Source organism: Prenolepis imparis, unplaced genomic scaffold (genome assembly GCF_030444845.1).
Source record: "Prenolepis imparis isolate NDT839.2.m4 unplaced genomic scaffold, iyPreImpa1.0 SCAF_6, whole genome shotgun sequence".
Classification (NCBI taxonomy): domain Eukaryota; kingdom Metazoa; phylum Arthropoda; class Insecta; order Hymenoptera; family Formicidae; genus Prenolepis; species Prenolepis imparis.
The window spans coordinates 14,105,135-14,123,660 of NW_028141164.1; the positions used below are offsets into that span (position 1 = coordinate 14,105,135).

The following is an 18,526-nucleotide window of genomic DNA, read 5'->3' on the forward strand; positions in this document are numbered from 1 at the left end:
TTGTCGTTTGACTCAAACATCGCACCGTCATTGTCGTTTATCATGTAAACCACTGTGTATCACTGTGTCGTTTAACTGACAACAGGGACTAACGAGGTTCTTTTTGCATGTCGTGTGTAAAATGTACGTTTCGTTACTCGCAATCGAGATCGATACTCACTCAGTGTCGATCTTTTCTTCCGAGATGCTCCCGTAAAGTGTCTGCCTTAACCTAACCTAACCCTAACCTCATCGTTTGCAAATCACCGGTCGTGGCGGTGTCGTGCAATTTTCGGGACCGTCGCCGTCGCTCACATCTCAGCTCGTCTCGTCGATATTAATTAGCCGGGTCTGATTCCCGGCTTGTTCCTTGAGGAAGAAAATGCGGCGGGGCAAAATGCCGGTTTCGCTTCGCCGACACGGGAACACGCCGGTTATTTGAATAGTTAAGACGCCCTCTACGCTCCCCCTCTCCTCCCCCCTTCTACCGCTCCCTCGTTCAATGCCGCCCCCTCCTTGTCCCGTTCTTTTTTGTCGTTCGCGGCGACCGCGTGTAATTTCGTGTCATTTTAGATTTCTTCCCCCGCGGCCAGGTCCCCTCTAATGTCATATTAATTGTAGATTTGCGTTCGTTCGCGATTGGCTCGTTTCCTGGCGCGACTATAACCGTCCTCGACGCACGAAACCGTCCAACGAAACCCGACCTGGATTCTCTAACCCGATATGGAGTTCTTTGCTATAAATCGTCGCTATATAAATGGATCACGTTAATTCTGTCACGATAACGACGTTTGAATTGGAATATACCCGGTAGATTTGTAAGGTCAAATTTCGTTGTGATTGTAAACATCGATCGGTTTTCTTGCAGGTGGATGGGTTCTCTTCTATTCTCAGATGAGACTTTAGAATTTAATTAAAAATTGTAAAATTATTAGAGAATTAGATTTTTACTACAAGCATAGATTTTTCGCACAGCGAAACAATGTGATTTAACGATGGTATGTATATTATTATTTGCTTGTACTAAACTCTGTGCCTTACAATATTTCGCAAAGAAACTTGGAAATAATGGATTGATGTCTGAAACATATGCGTATTTAATTATGGCGACGGGGATATATAACCTAATTATGAACATTTTAAAGAGAGAACAACACTTTGCAATAAAATTAATCAATATATCTTTCTCTCCGAATTAAATAATAATTATCACAGTATAATCAACGATAATTGTGATCGAAATAAAACGTGTAAACATAAATAATTTCACTTTGTAAAAGTATTGGAAAATAAATACATTTTAAACCCCCGATGAGCGTATATTCCATACAAAGGAATAAAAATAAAATAATGAACAAACATATATAATGAATGAGCATAAAGCATAATGAGTCTCTTCATTTGTCCGAAGGACAACGTTTCGGGGGATTTTTACTCTCGTTCGTTCTACACGTTGATCGCGCACATCGACGTTGAATACATGTATTGTTTCACAGTAACCCGTCATTCACTAAACGCTTAAATCACGAAGTTCGGTTAACCGCACGATATTTCCTGTTCGTTCTCATTATCTACAAAATCCCGGATGTCCCGTGCTATGTCACTTCCTGTTCTACCTCACAAAATAATCGACCGCTGTGCGTTTTGTTTGCATCTAATTTTGTCGAATTTTGCTTCAGAATCTCCGCGAATCCAGATCTTCCTCGGATGTGTGTATTGCCTCCTTCCAAATTGTATAATGATGTCGAATAATTTTTACACATAGTCTCTTCCTCTTCGAAGCTTTTTAATACATATCTCGATGTCTTTTTTAAACAGTCTCATTACGTCGGTTGCATTCGGTTGTAATTCGTAGTAGCTGCACGATTTGGGGATGGCTAGCTGCAAAAATTTTCAAGAATATGTACATTCGTCCTTGCTTGTGTTGAATCCATCTATCTTCCAGGATCAAGAAATCGATTTGATTACATCTTTCACTTCAAGGTTTGTTTACGAACTGTTAGCTGCTAAAATTTGAGCGATCTCGTTTGGGATTGGCCGAACGAAATTGACTTTACTTTTGTTAACTGCCCGTAATGAATTATGCATCAGTCATTTCTTTCAAACTCTTCTTTAAATCTTATTAGCTGCTCGAGTCTTGCGATTTTCGATCACACATCTTTCTCGATAGTTTTGATACGATATTCTCTTCGACTCCTCTCATCTATTTTCAAATGATCCTTTCAAAGTCCTTTGCAAGAAAATCGCGCGTGTCTAGCTTCATTTCCTAATTTTTCCGCAGGATACACTCGTCGTCCTTCCCGTCGCCTTCGTGCAATATTCTTGACGTGTCGTCGACGATATTGGAGATTCCCATGTCCTAGATATCGTGTATGCTCTCGTCATCGCTGTCGGCCCTCACGCTCCGAGGACTGTCCTCTCTCTGAACGGGCGATCTGTCCTGACTCTGGCTTCTGTCTCGCTGTCGTGTCCGGTTCATACCTTCTCTCCCGTCCATTATCTCTGGGCTGTCTCGGTAATAGTTGTTCAAATTCGATAAATTCGAACCGGCCGCGAGGGAGCCGAGCGGATTGCTGGGACCCGCTTGGATCATAGCGGGGGGATAAGCTCTGGCGTCCTTTCTTAGGGGTGATCTGTCCCTAGAGTCCGGGCTCTTGCTTCTCTCTTGCTTCCTCGACCTGTCCACGTTCTCTCTACCCTCCACCAACTCCTCTGGGCTGCCCCTATAGTAGTTGTTCATGTTGGGGAGATTGGACGTTGCCGTCAGGGTGCCGTGAGGATTGCTAGGACCTGCCTGCATCATCGACAACGGATACAGTCTTGCCTGTTTCCTGGTCGGTGATCTGTCCCTCGACTCCGGGCTTTTGCTCCTGTCCCTCTTTCTCGTCGACTCTCGGCCGTCGGCTACCTCCGGACTGTCCCTGTAATAGTTGCTTAGGGACGACAGACTGGAACTTGCCGTCAAGGAGCCGAGGGGATTGCTCGGCCCGGCCAGGATCATCGTGGGCGGATACAGGCGATAGGGAAGCGGTTTCTGCAGAGTCGCCGCCGCCGACGCTTGCTGATAGAAGAATCCGTTCGCGGGCAATGTGTGCGCGCTAGGAGCGTATTGCCAGTAACGTCCTGCGGCGGGATGCGTGGGGATGGTCGCGGCGCCGCTGCCGTACAACTGCTGGAAGGCAGCGACGGCGAAATTATTCTCAGCCATGATCTCGAAGCCGACGATCGTTTGTCGCTTCCATTTCGTTCTGAAAGTACAAAAGAAATGGATGGATGAATAACAACGATCGGCGCGAAAATCTTTGTTTGCACGGGAAGATTTAAGATTTTTGAGCAAGATTCATATATCGGAGAGTTCTTTCAAGTAGTATAATTTCTGTGTAATAATACGAGAGAATTTGACCATTTTCATATAGGTGTGTGTCGTAAAAATTCACGATTATAGTAAGAGAGATAATTCTAATTACTTAGAAATAAATTAAAATATTGAATAATTTATCACAAGCGTCTTACAACTATATATGCCTCGTTTATTTTGAACAGAAAAAGTGGTACAACACCACTTTTTCTTGTTTCTCGAGATTTTTTTTATAAACTTAATCTCAATTTGTAACCATAGCAACATTATTTCGATTTTCTTTAGATTTATATCTTTCAAAATAAATATGACCCATATTTTTCGGCAATGACCGACTGCAATTCGCTCATTAAAAATATTTACACATCGCTCCAAGCGATCGTTATTTCCATAATGTATAATATCAGTAAAATAGATCTAAGGTCCGACCAATGTCAAACCCGTGCGAGCCGTGATATTACGATAGGGGCTTGATCGCCGGAAACACGTGCGAGCATGGCGTAGTTCCACGGTACTTTTCCAGATTCTAACGGTCAACGATAAGATCCGTTCCAAGTATTCGTTCGTATAGCGCAAAGTTGGCCGCATATAAGGATCCAACTGGGTTTTCGAGGCCACCACCACCTAAAGCAATCACGGGCTTTCTGCAATTTCTCCCCGGGACCAGGCTCACCCGCCCTCTCTTTGCCCTCCTCCTCCACGTATGTAAATCTCGATCTGGGACAATTACGCTAAAACGGGGTGGCGTGCCGCCAAGTGGTTACGTTGGCCACACTACCGGGAGCTTATTATACTAACAAATAGCCCGTGGAGTTTCAGTGCCTAATCATCGCGTATCATGGCACGCACGCACATAGACACGTTAATACATACATACGTATATATTTGTGCCGCACCTGCGAACGTAAAATCGCCCTTAGACGCGCGCGAGACAGAGATATATCAACAGGCCGGGGGTTGATACGGGGGACGAAACGAACGCGATAGAACATGAAGGGAGAGCACACGGGAGGCAAAATTCCCGAAGGCTGCATTAACTAAACCATTATTGCTCGTAATATTGCGAATCATACTGCGAAAATCACGATACTTTCCGCAAAATCGAGGCGCGAGCTACAATCGATCGCCTAACACTGTGCAGTGAAAAAGATTATGCCTAACGGAACCTTTGAATGGCGTGCATGGAACACAAGCAGTTGAATATTAAGGAAAGGACGTAATGTATGTGAAGAAAATATGAGACGGAAAAATAAATATTTTAAGTGAGCACGTATATAAAAATAATGCACAAGTGATTGTGAAATTACAAAATTACTAATTGATAGTTACTAATTGATAATAATATTATAAATATTAATTTATAAAACATCAAATTAAAAAAAAATATTTTCAAAAAATTTAGATAAAATTAAAGTAAACAAGAATTAACTCTAAATTATAATCGCAAAAATCATGTTTGGAGATTATACTTTTTACTTTTTATTCATATTTCTAATTAGTGATAAAAATACTATATGTTTTTAAAGATAGGAAGAGAGAGAAAGAGATGCGCGAGATTTATATTATTTTTTTAAAAATATTTAAGAAGAATAATTTTTTATGTGACGGTTTCATAATGAAATAGTAATTGTTAAACGCATAGTTCTTTTCAATGTTGTTAAAAATTTAGTATAAGAGACGAAGAAGGAAAACGTAAAAATCGAAAAAAAAATATCAAAGTTTCAGATTATATGAATATGTATATTATCAAACTCTTGTAACCTTCGTACAAAATCAAAAACGTTATTAGTTTTTTTTTTTGATAAACACGATATGGAGAACGCGTGCTCACGCGATTAGGGGAACAACTTGCCCTTTATAAGAGAGAAATATATTAAAGTGCCGCATTGAGCGACTTAATACGAAGTACGGCGGATAAGACAGAGAAAAATGTACGCAAAAAGAAAACGGCTATGAAGGTCTATTATATTACATGAGCCAACCTATCATAATGTTCATGAATAATATCAAGAAAATTACAACCCTTCCGTGGCAGTGAGGCGTGAATTACATCCGACATTCTTGCTCGATAAGTGCAAGTAGTTTTTGCCATTCCTCCACCTCCCCCGCTCCTCGTTTTAACATCGTTCTACGAAAAAAAAAAAAATGTGTGTATGCTCCCCTTGTTGGTTCTTTTAGCTCGACTAATTCAGCCGTAATTATGATACAAATGCGTTATCGCAATAACGTGACTCTTGATGGATGAAACGAGACTCTTTGAATATTCGCAAACAATTTCCGCTACGCAATTGTATCTCTAAATGTCTCGATTTAAATTGAAGATGCGAAAAAGCTGTCGATATGAAAATTATCGATTTGATATCGTAATAATTGCTGAGAAACTTGATTGAAATAATCAGCATTTTTTCGCAAGAATTGATCGATGATTTTATTGGAATTTTATTTAATATTAAAAATATCTCTGAATCGAATATTACAGTCTTTTCGTCGACATATCGCCCATGAGATCCTCGGGAGTCGCTTTTATTCGTGATAATAAATCAAACCGTCTCCCAATTGTGCCTCGATAAAAATTCGACGATTCGCGCTAACGAAATTCAGGCGATAATTAACGGGCGCCATCGCCGCCATCGCCGCCGGTATATACATTTGTTTCACATTTTTTTTTGTTAAAACCGTGGTTGCAATAAAAAATGAAAAAGGTCGTACCTTCGAAACGCGGTCGCGAATGTTACAGGGTAATAGCCACAATGGAGGGGAGAGGGAGAAGCATGGGATGCATTTGGGTGGTCGTAGTAATTAATAATCAAGAGATTCGCGCCTGGCAAAGGACAAAGCGGCTCTAACGGATATGCAACTTGCACGGAAAATTCGACAATTAATATATTTCGTGGGGTCGCGCGCGAGTCTGCCCCTCTTCCTCTCTCTTTCCCCCTTTTTCTCTCGGCGATTCTCCGTACTGATGTATAGTTGCCAAATGTGGGCCACACAATCTTTCTCTCTCTCTTTCTTTCTTCCCTCCCTCGATATAACCCTGTTCGCCCTTTTGTGACGGGTTGCAGTAAAATCGTTCATGAATTTTAAACAGGCACCTCTGAATCGAGCCACGATCATTTCTCATTTTTCTGCCGGCACGTCGGAGGTGAAAGAAGGACGAGCGTGTCCAAGCGCGAGATTCAGATAGAGAGAGAAAGAGAGAGAGAAAGAGAGAGAATGTGTGCAACGATGCAGACAGCACTGAGAGCCGCTTGTGCGATTATATGATGAGTAATGTTTTTTAATTCCCCCACTTTTGACTGGGGTTGTCCGGTGATTTTCAAGTGCAGCCACTCTAAAACACCCTTAATTGCCCGTTGGCTTTTTATGGTTATCTGCTAGAAGCTAGAGGGCCGGAAGTAAGGCCGGGGACCGGGGTGGGATTCCCAGGGAAGAAAGGAGAGCGAAGAAGAATCATTGATTTATCGTTCCTGAGGTGCTCGAGGGTGCTGCTTGATCTTGCTAAACTAAAACGAAAAGAGGACGAGAAGAGAGTTGGAAATAGAGAAGAAAGAGAGAGACTATGTGTTTATATGTGTGTGTGTGGGGCAAAGAAAGTGTAGCGATTTCTATCCTAATGATGGCAACTCTCTGGATCGTGGTGAAAAAAGTTCCCATCCTTCCTTCCGGCGACAAACTCCTGAGAATCGATCACCTCGTCCCAAGTAACGCCTTCCCTCGGTCGTCATCGTCGAGTGTCAAAGTGACATGTTGTTTGGAAATTTTGGGGTTACTTACGCAATGCCCTAACAAAAGATGTGCAATACGTCTCATCATTAATCGACTCGAAAATTCGTCTCGCGATGATTGAGGCAATTTATTATTGTTCTTTCTGCGTGTCTTCTTTCATTCATATGCACATGACTAAACATTTCAATATTTAATAATGAAAAAACCAAAAGAACTATATCCTTAGCAAGAGTATTGTTTTTCATTAGTTATAAGCTTCATACAATACAATAGGATAATTAGCCTATCGAAGAGCAATAAATGTGATTCAGCAAATACGAATATCAGAAACATCCAGCTGGAACAGTCGGAGAGGCAAAAAAATAGCACATTGGTAAGAAGAAGAGGGCGAAACTAAGGGGAGAGTTAATGCATTTATAATAGTGGTTGGGTCTGTTCGTTGCATTTGCGGTTACATGCCCGTGCGACACTAATGCGCCGAAGCCGTTGGGTCGCTTTGTAATAATAATGGCGACACAGAGACCGAAAGAAAGAGAGATAGAGAGAAAGGGTAACATATTTTAAAATTATTATTTGCTTCAATGATTACGAGACACATGTTTCACAATTGGTACTTTACTAGCCAATGCGTCACTTATTTGTTCGAAATAGCAGATGACAGTCAGAATAATTATTGTATCAATTATTGTATCAATTATTGTATCCGTTATCAATTGTATAGGATTTTGCGATTCTCTTCTTATTTATAAATTTTGTGTGATATTTATATGTAATAATAAATTTCATAAATTGTGTTATTGCTTTCGTTCTTTCTTGATACTTTTTCTATATTCAACATATTAAGATAATAGAAAATTTAATATCTAAAAATTTATGTTTAGTTGCATGTACTACACTTCCTTTTTTCTTTATATGTATAAAAAAACTTCCGCTGCATCAAATACTGAGTAAATAAATTGCACAATAAGTTCGATAAGCCCGTGATAAAAAGCGAAAAGGGTCGCAAATTACCATCCTTGGCGAAATTACCGAAAAACAAACGATCCCCATTTTAAATGAGAACGCGCGTGTTAATTAAACCACGTCAGTTAAGCATCCCACGGGATAAAAGAGTTAATCAGGTGATTATATAACCAGGTGGGGGACATCGGGGGAGAGGAACGTCGACGAAACGTGCATGCAAATACGTCGTTACCAAAGGGGGTGGGTACAGCCTGACCGTTATCGCGTCACCCGATTAGCCCCGTTTTTCTAGCCGATATTTCGTGAAATCTCGCGCGGCACGAAATGCGGCGCGTGACGCAAGAACGCGATCAGAGCTTATACACGACAGAAAAGTATCCGCGAAATTAAGGTGATCCGTTATAAAGCGGTTTACCAAAGGCGTGGGAAGTCCGCTCTTCCGGCGGCGGCGCAGAAGCATAGAAAACTCCCTGGAGAAGAAGAGAGAAGCTAATTCTCTCACGATCGCGACGTGTGTATATATATATATATATATATATATATATATATTATATATAATATATGTAACGCGAAATGCCATCATACATTGTGACGACGCAATATTATCCGATCGTCGGACATGAAAATTTTGATGCCCATCTGAACTTGGGCATTTGGGATATTTAATTTAAACATATTAAACTTGATCCCATCTCGAACTTTGATTGCTCTAACCTTGCTCGCCCTAACCTTGCTTGTTCGAGTTAACAGAAATATGTGTTCGTTTTTGCGTTACATTTATTACTCATACATTATCATTAATCTTAGGGATTGTCGTCCAAGTGTAAAATGTAAATGATTCTTCTCTTTCATTTTTAGTTCATGCGACTTCTTATCATGGGGATGTGTGTTACGCTGTCATTAGTCATTCGCGGTGCATTTTGGCACCGTTATCCCGTTAAAGATAATCCCGCATTTGCATTCTTCGCGGACGCGAAGTTATCGTTTCTCTCTGTGGCTCTAGACGCGTAGTAAAATACCGCTGTGCGCGTTTACGGTAATACTTGATGGTATATAACGAGCGCAAAACCGTGTGAAGGATTCATCCTCACATCCCTCTTTGTCGAGGTCCAGTGTGTTTTTCGTAGTTTCGTTTCGTTTAAATTGCACTTTGAAGATCTTTCACAATCAAGCAAATCTCTTAGAGGATAAGAATCGCGTCGCGAGCGACCTAATTTCTTTTACCTTTTTTTGGGGGAAAAGAGCATTAGAGGGATTGCGGTTTCGTATATTCGAAACTCGTGTTGCTCGGTAGATAAATCATCAATTCTTAAACCTACAGTTATAGCTATATACCTACAGTGTAATTTTAAGTTCAAATGAGTTTCTTCCTATCTCTCGTTAGCTTTAGCACGTTTGGGTATTACGCGGTGAAAAGATCAAATAGGGAATCTATCATTACAACCTTACAAGCTTACTCGAGAGTAATGTCTTGTATTAAATGCAAACTTTCGTCAACGAGAATATTATCTGTTATTTTTTCAATGTTCTCTATGCTTTATATTTTTTCACATTTTGTCTGCTAATTGAACAAGAGAGTACATCGAATTACGCGACAGTGCGGAAAACACGAATGATGCAGACGCGCAGTAAGTCTCAATAAAAAAAAAAATGCGAGCTACGGCATAATAATACTCTAAAATTACGAGTCACGTCCTGAGGGTAGGTCTCCATTCTCCTGCGAGGCTTGCAAAGGTGAAACAACATATACAGGAGGATCATATAAGCGCACATATGCGCGCAAAAAGACGAACGGCGACTTTAAAAGCAAACAAGCTGAAGTTTCGCTTTTTTTCTCGACCTTTGTGAGTCATCTCGAAAATGTGTCGGTCGAAAAGGTCGTTTTCTTTGCACATCATACGCTCGATGCAATCTTAAGTTTTATCTTCAGCATCTCGTTACAATTTATACACATGTTGAATTACACGCCAGACTAAAAACAAATGGTTTTATTTTGTCCCCTTTTGAACGAATAGATAATAATTTATTAAATCATAATAAATAAGAAATAAGGCAAATGAAAAATATAGGATCGAAAGGGTCTGAATAGCTTAGTGGTAAGAGCAGTCGCCCGGCAAGCGAAAGACGCGGGTTCAATTCCCGCTTCAGCGACTTTTCGGACCAATATTTTTCTCGCCTATTTTCCCGTTGTAAAAATTCGAGGATTATTAATTTGATGGAACTTAGTAATCTCAAACCAAGAGATACCGTTCCGAAAAAATTAGAATTAATTTTCGTGCTTGGCTCTTAGGCCGAATTTAAGAATCACATTTAGTTATATAATAAATAAGGTTATAAGAGATAAGGTTATTAGGAATAAGGTTAGAAATAAAGTTAGAAATAAGGTTAGAAATAAAGTTAGAAAAAAGGTTAGAAATAAGGTTAAAAATTTAAAATTATAAGAAATAAATTCTTTATATAACAAAATTATAAAAATTTACGTGTTATATCATATTAAACAATAATAAATATTTTTTAAGGAGTAGTGAATGTAAATAATAAAGAATATAGATAATAAAACAATGTGTCGCTAATTTTCCGCGGAGGATTAGCATAAGTTGCGCGTCCGAGAGAATAAATCTTGACGTGCGTTACGAATGGCACAAGCGCGCCGAGTCTCGTTGGTATATTGCGATTAAAATGCACTTTCCACGAGCTGAGCTAAGCACTCCGATATTAAAGATCGAGAGGCGCACGCTCCGTCAACGTTAGCGTGTACTTACCGCGGTTCACTTATGGCCGAGCGCGTAATTAGCCGATAAGTAGAAGCGATTTGCCGCGAATAACGTAACGAGTCCTAATGACTTCTAAACAACCGTATGTGTGTGCAGCATGCACCGTGGAAAAGCGAGAGGAGAGCATATTGTTGGAAAAGCGCTTTGCGCGCGCGCATGCGCGCGGACGAATCACCGATTCCCGCGCGTTTTAGCTTCCCGGCTCAATTTCACAGAAAGTTTCGTGCGGAAAGACATTGCGGTCGATCGTGATTAACGTATGACGAGCGTGTGTCCGCGTGTACATGTGCAATCGTGCTGAGGTGACTCATTGTTGAGCGCGATTTATATACGATTTACTCGCGTGCATGTTAGCTGATCACCAGATGAATAAGACATCAGCAAATAAAGTTAAACGTAACGGCTTTTTTAAAACTATTCATCGCGTGTGTCATCTTTAAGTAAATACACAAAATTTTTTCAAACAAATTGAATAATTTTTGATACATGAAAATTTTATCTTGTATTCCTCATTTCTCACCTTATTTCTAATTAATTTCTTTTAATGCGAATTTAATATTCATTGAAGCGGAACAAAAAAAATAAAAATATCGCGCGTGAGTCAAGTAGTTGTTTAGATAATTCATTGAGTATAATTAACGTACAATTGATGACGCGCGCACGCTGATGAACGATTAAATAAGACGGCTATAAGAATGAAAAAAAATATAGGAAAGCACATTCATATTAGAGATAAATCCATACATTTCCAAGGAAATTATTGTGATTGTTGTTAATTATGACATTTATGAATTATCCATCGCAGAAAACATTTACATCTCATATCCGCTTATCCTATCTGTCTCTCTCTCTCCCAATATATAATATGTGTGCGTGTGCGTGTGTGTATATAGGGTTTTTAAATAAGTGCGAAAAACTTTAAGAAATAATTTTTTGTCGAAAATTAAGGGGGGTTTTTCATATAAACATATACTCTTCCTTACATTTCTCTTTGAGAAGTTACACTCCTTCAAAGAGAAAGATAAAAATTAGATTTTTAATTCTTTTTCTCAAATTTTGGATAAGTTAAAAAAATGAAATTTGGATATTTTCTACTAGTAAAAAAGATATTTATTATTTTTTTAATTTTCCCGTATCGTTATAAGAGAATGAAACAACCCCTATTCAATTTTTTATTAAAACTTTTTAACGGACCGGAATGTGATAATCTAAAAATATGCGTGATTCCTTTAGAAACTTTTTTTCGTAAAATCAGTCGTTTTCAAGAAAAAAAAAATAAATAAAAACCTTTCACCTTCTCCTTTGGAGAAGTATAACTCCTCAGGAAGGGATATAGGAGTATATATTTATATGAAATTATACCCCCTCAATTTTCGACAAAGAATCATCTAAAATTTTTCGCACTTATTTAGAAACATCTTGTATGTATACATATATTACAATTTATTATTCTAAAAGCTAGTATGAAAATCAAGACAAAATAATTTTGCCATACATATCTTATTTATCAAAGCAAGATATTTTTCAGAATATTATTATCATGATTTTATAATAAAACCAATTTATACGGATAATATCTTAGAAAATTCGTATAACTTTGATTTAAAATCCATCAAACTCTTACGATGCGATTTCAAAATGCAAGATTTGACGTGACTTTAAATATTACGCGCGCTTTTACGAAGATGCCGCTGGCATCGAAGCGTTCGGCTTCTGTTTTCAGCGAGCGTTTTAGGAAAAAGGGAGCAGATTCTCTCTCACTCTCTCTCTCTCTCTCTCTCTCTCTCTCTCTCTCTCTCTCTCTCTCTCTTTCGCGTCGTCGTGGCGCCCGAGGTGTGGCCGGCGCCTCCGCGAAGAAACGCCGAGTCACACATCGCATCGGGACGATGCAACGAGCAGCAAAACTTTAAGCGGGCACTTAAGAAGCCGCCTGTCAGTCAGGAGCGTCACTAATTTTCCCAGCTTTTTGCCGCGCGCCTACCTCTCCTTTCCTCCCTCCCCTCCCTCTCTCGCTCGCGTTCTTTCGCGTACGGCAACGATATAACCGCCGACGTGCACACGTGCCCGTTTCGGGTACCCATCATTTTCGTCCTAATTAAGCGCGGCCTAAATGTCAACATGGAGAAAATTAATTAGCGCGACGCGTATCCCGTCCTCAGGCCGATTTCACGGGCTCGAGATGTTGCACGAGAGGCAAGCAGGTACAAAGAGATTGAAACGCGCGTCATGCTGATCTGTAATTTATATCGTTTCGAGCGATATACGGTACTTCGCACATTTTATCGTATATTCGAAGCGATTAGTATAAGAGAATACACTGTGTGTTTAATTATTTTTGGACACGTTTTTATTTCGTAGAGATGTATGATCCGCGTTTCACCCTATGTGCGATCCACTTCCCTTGCATTTTTTCTTTTATGCATATTGAAAATCTGTTATAACAATTTTTCAAATTTTGGGCAACAAGGTAATTCGTACTATAAACCGGTAAAATTGTGCAAAAATTGTTCTTCGTTTTTTTTCAAACTATGCAAATAATCGATTATTAACAGCTCGTTCGGTTGGAGCGTTATACATATATATATATATATTCTAATTTACGCTTGTATGTCATCATATTTAAGGGAAGAAATAATATCAACTGTCATTCTTCATACGTTTCGAATCTGAAATGTCCGGCCAAACGAGCTGTTAATAATCGATCGATTATTATTTTATGCATAAATTAATGAGAGAGGAATCAATTGGTATGTAATTTGCAACTACATAATTTTTCTTAATAACAACTATGATTCCTTTTAATAAATTGATTTCTCTCATTATTTTGTGCATAAAAGTATTGAGATAAGGTCATCGAAAAATAATATTTCATAGTTTATGTCAAATTATGTCAAATATCTCTTAAAAACTACTCACTTTTTGGCCATCCTATTCTTATAACATTTTATGCCAAATATTGCAAGAAATCGATTTATATAAAAAAAATGGGTGATTCTATTTAAAAAATCTAGGTTGACCTTTGAACGATCTTGAAAAATGCCATCAAAGGACAATTTTGAGTCACAATATTATGTCCCTCTCGAAATCCTTTTTGCTTGATACATTTTTTCCCGTGATGTCCAGATATTTGCCTATTAAGATTAAAATGAATCACTATATATGTATATATGTGGATATATATATGTATGTAGCAGTAATTTGCGCGCTATACAAAGAATTATGAATCAGAAATCATATTTTTTAGTCACTGCTATCCATTACTTACGCCGATTTAACGTAATGAGCGAACAAACTGCTGGACTGTAGAAATAAATAGCCGTAACTATTACAGCGTGTACAGTCACGCACATATATGTGCGAGCCGCCGTCATGATATGGGAAATAAGCAGCGTCTCTTTGAAAAAAAAAAATCGTGAATGGCGCACAATTACGCTTAAAAAATTGAACGGCCACCGAAATGCAGGTAGTCTTCTTCACGAGCGGCGCAACGCTTGGCAGCGCCCGCTGCCTGTCATTACGCCATTCGCTCTCCACCGGTAATTGACAGTCTAATGACACAGTCTAGAGAGTCTGCCGCTCGCTTCGCCCCGTCTTTTCGTATACATCACGATCTCGTACGGGGGATTTCTCATTAATGATTTGCCTTCTTTGTCCACGATCGGCCGCTTGTCTAAACTAAACGGCCGCCTATGCCGAAAATCGCGGAGTCATGACTTGTGGGTGTTCCCTGCTAATCACCGTACGTACGTTCAGCAAGAGAACAGTTATAATTAGTATATAGCGAAATTAATGAAGCGAAGATTTTGCACATCGAACGCGAATGTGTAAAATCGAGAGATTTTAAACGGTGAGTCTCAGAATTTTAATAATTTTGAAAGCCATAAAAATAATACGTGAATGGAAAACACAAAGATGAAAAATTTCTAAACTTATGTTATCTATTTTTAAAAATAAAAATTAGAAAATGTTTGTCTTTATTTTTATTTTGTGACTCTAATTGTAAGACAACAAAAAATTGTATGCGACTGCGCTATAAGAGATTTACATAATGTATAAATAATATTAAAATATGTGTTCTAATATTATTGTTCTAGAATGGTGGTATTGTACTCACTTAATCGTGAACAAAACGTGTCGAAATGAAGAATTTTGTGCGATTTAATTTTGCTCGGTAAACTTTCGACGCGGGATTGGTGTGAATCGACCAACGGAACTTGATGATTAGATTGCAGAAGGAGGTGGATAGAGCCCACATGAAAAATCAGAAGCACGAAACTACTACAGGCGCCACTGGATGACTTTACGAAATCGCGTTTACAAAGGACGCCGCGAAGGATTTTGAAACCGACTCCAACAGCGTAATCATACTTCCCTAAAGGAACCGACAGCGGATTTAAAAAAAGCGCTAGTAACGCACGATGAACCAATATAAAATAGCTTCTAATACTTTCAGATCAAAAAATTCTCCTTTCCAATATCAATATATTTTGTGAGTTTTGATAAATTTGACAAACAATTTCGCACAGATTAATTTATATTTTTTAATTAATTCCTCATCAATTATTGCAAGAAAATCGCAAACGTCGAAGATTTTTCCACTCACAATTAATTTAATTCGCTTTATCTACACACGGAGAGGTGATGCGGTCATTATCGGATATCTTGTATATTTCACTTTCTATTAAAACAATTTTTAAAAGATCATTTTCACGTATGTTTAATATGTAATGTATTATACAACATTCAATTACATACACGCAGTGTTTGCTGTTATCTAAATAAAATTATATAGATGATCATCTAGATGAAATTTTGGCGTTATCTTATCTTTATATAGATAATTAAAAAATGTATTATCTATATCTGCATCTTAGATAAAAAAAAAGTGTTATCTTTACTAAATTATCTAAAATAATATTCAGATAATTTGATTTAGAGTTTCATAGCACATGAAAATATTTTAAGTATAGTAGAACTTGAGCAGTAAACGATAAAAACTTATAAATAAAAAACTATGAATATATTTTTATATCTCTTTTATAATTTCCATTTTTTTTATTTTACATTACATTTTTATTTATTTACATTTTTTAACTGTTTACATAAGTGATTTTAAAAATAATATTATCTGGAAGTTATCTAGATGAATCGTCATATAATTTTATATTTTATATAGATACATTTAAAACAAAATCATCTTTATCTTATCTAAAATGAATTTACATATTTTTATCTCATCTTTATCTAGCTAATTTTAAAATCATCTAAGCACAACACTGCATACACGTAATTGTTCAAAGAAAGTTATAATAATCCAAATTATTTTTGACTTATTAAAGTATCAGTGTTAAAGTGTTAACGTGAGGACGAGAGATGTATATATTCTTAATTCGGATATATGTATATTCTTGAAAAAACCGGTAATAAAAGCACATGACTCTCGAGAGTTTGCTCGAGTTTTGGCCAACGATTCTCGCGTTTAACCACGTAAACAACGCCTTTGTTGTCCGCCGCGATTTCCATTTACGGATTCGACACGCGCCGGCACAAAGGCCCGCACCGCCATGCTTCCGAGACCGGGGGGATCGTGATGCGGAGCTTTCTATTCGATATTCAACAATGTAACACGAGCATCGAAGGGTCGATCGATCGTCATGCTTCCACCTCTTTGTCTCTTTAAAGTCTCTCAAACTTTTAACGGTTATTCAAACTTTTTACGCATGCACAGCCTCGATCGTGCGGAGAAAAGGGGAGAATCTAGTAATTATTTTACAATGAAAACGTATTTTAATGAGAAACCCTTGAAAAAAAGTCAAAAGCAATATTGAAAATTATTTTCGAATTCTATTGCTCACAAAAGAATCATTTATTATCTTTTGATAAATATTTAAATACGTATAATATATACAGAATGTTTCTAAATGAGTGCGAAAAACTTAGGAAATGATTCTTTGTCGAAAATTAAAAAAGGGGGCTCTTTATATAAACATATACTCCTCTCAATATCCCTCTCTGAAGAGTACACTCCTTCAAAGAGGGAGGTGAAAATTAGATTTTTAATTTTTTTCTCAAATTTTTAACAAGTTAAAAAAATAAGATTTGGTGGATATTTTCCACTAGTAAAAAGGATATTTATTAATATTTTTTAAATCTTCCCGTATCGTTATAAGAGGATGAAATTAACAACTACTATATTCAGTTTTTTATTAGAACTTTTTTCCGACCGGAATGTGATCATCCAAAAATATGCGTTAGAAAGCTTGATTCTTTTAGAAACTTTTTAATTTATTTTATTTTTTTTCGTAAAATCACTAGTTTTCGAAAAAAAAAAATAAAAATCTACTTTTTACCTCCCCCTTTCAAGAAGTGTAACTCCTTAGGGAAGGATATACAAGTATATGTTTATATAAAACACCCCCCCTTAATTTTCGACAAAGAATCATCTCCTAAAATTTTTCGTACTTATTTAGAAACATTCTGTATACACGATAAAATTTTTCAAAATTGAAATTACACAAAGTTAAAAGTCTTATCAATATACATATTTTATTCGTAGTTAGGTTGTGGACCAACCCTAAACGAATTTGCTTGCAAAAGAAAGACTCGTTATCTTTTGATACACATATGACACACTTTCTCTCTTAAATATACATGTAATATATAAATAATAAAAATTTCCCAAATTTAATATTACAAAGTTAAATGTCTTATTAATATATTTTATGCGTGGTTAGTTGTGGATCAACCCTAAACGAATTTTTAGACACAAAAAACCACGCGTGTGCGTGTATCATGTTGCGATCGTTTATGTACACATTTCCAACCACAAAATTAATTATTGTCCGCATATGTCACGCTGCGTCGCATTTTTTAAAAATTAGTAACGCGCCTTCTCCACGTTTCGCTTACCTTCTGTTTTGGTACCACGTTTTCACTTGCGTGTCCGTCAGCTGCAGCTTCGCCGCCAGCTCCATTCTATCCTGCACGCTTAGGTACTTTTGCCGCTCAAAGCTCTTCTCAAGGGTTTGAAGCTGGTGATCCGTGAATGCTGTGCGCGCTTTACGTTGCTTCTTACTTTGTGCGGAGCTCAGGGAACTCGAGGACGAGCTTTTAGGATCATCTTCTTTGCCACCTGAAATTGTGCAAAACTGTTGATATTGAATGTTTTCTTGTTTTCCGTCTTGTTGCATTTACAATTAGAGCTACAAAATTAGCGAAAAAAACGAAAAAATTTGAATTACTTTGAATTATTGAGCATATATCAGCGAATATTTACATTATATACACGCTTAATGAAATTTAATTAAAATTATCATTTATTATTCATATTTTTGTTATCACTTAATTTATTACATTATTAATTTATTATTATTACAATTATCTTTTTTTTTTCATTATTACAATTTTTATTTTATTTTTATTATTAAAATTATAATTGTAAATATAACTCGGTAGGGAATTATTTGCGGACCTATTGATAGAAACTTTTTTCATCATTTTGTGTGTATTATTCACCCTTAAAGTAGTAGACACTTTTTTATTACACTCTGTATGTGATTATAATTGTAAAAAATAAAATAATGATTATTAACATTAAGAATTTCTCAAGGCTCTCAATATTAAATATTTATATGATATAGTCAGGCTATAAGAGCCAAACGCGAATAAAATTATTAATTTATCTTTCATTATTTTAAAAACCTATAAAATATGTCCATAGCGAAAT

At 37.3% G+C, this 18,526-nt stretch overlaps 1 protein-coding gene across 1 annotated transcript in view; it reads right to left on the reverse strand.

Annotated features, from left to right (window-relative positions):
* Positions 1-478: 478 nt before the first annotated feature.
* LOC145937191 (uncharacterized) overlaps positions 479-18,526 on the reverse strand; it is a 37,053-nt gene continuing 19,005 nt past the window's right edge. Inside the window, exons 2-3 of the mRNA XM_083040117.1 lie at positions 17,710-17,932; positions 479-3,227 (exon numbers count right to left, since the gene is read on the reverse strand). Coding sequence (XP_082896243.1) covers positions 2,339-3,227; positions 17,710-17,932 — 1,112 coding nt within the window. The 3' untranslated portion in view covers positions 479-2,338. The remainder of the gene's footprint in view (positions 3,228-17,709; positions 17,933-18,526) is intronic.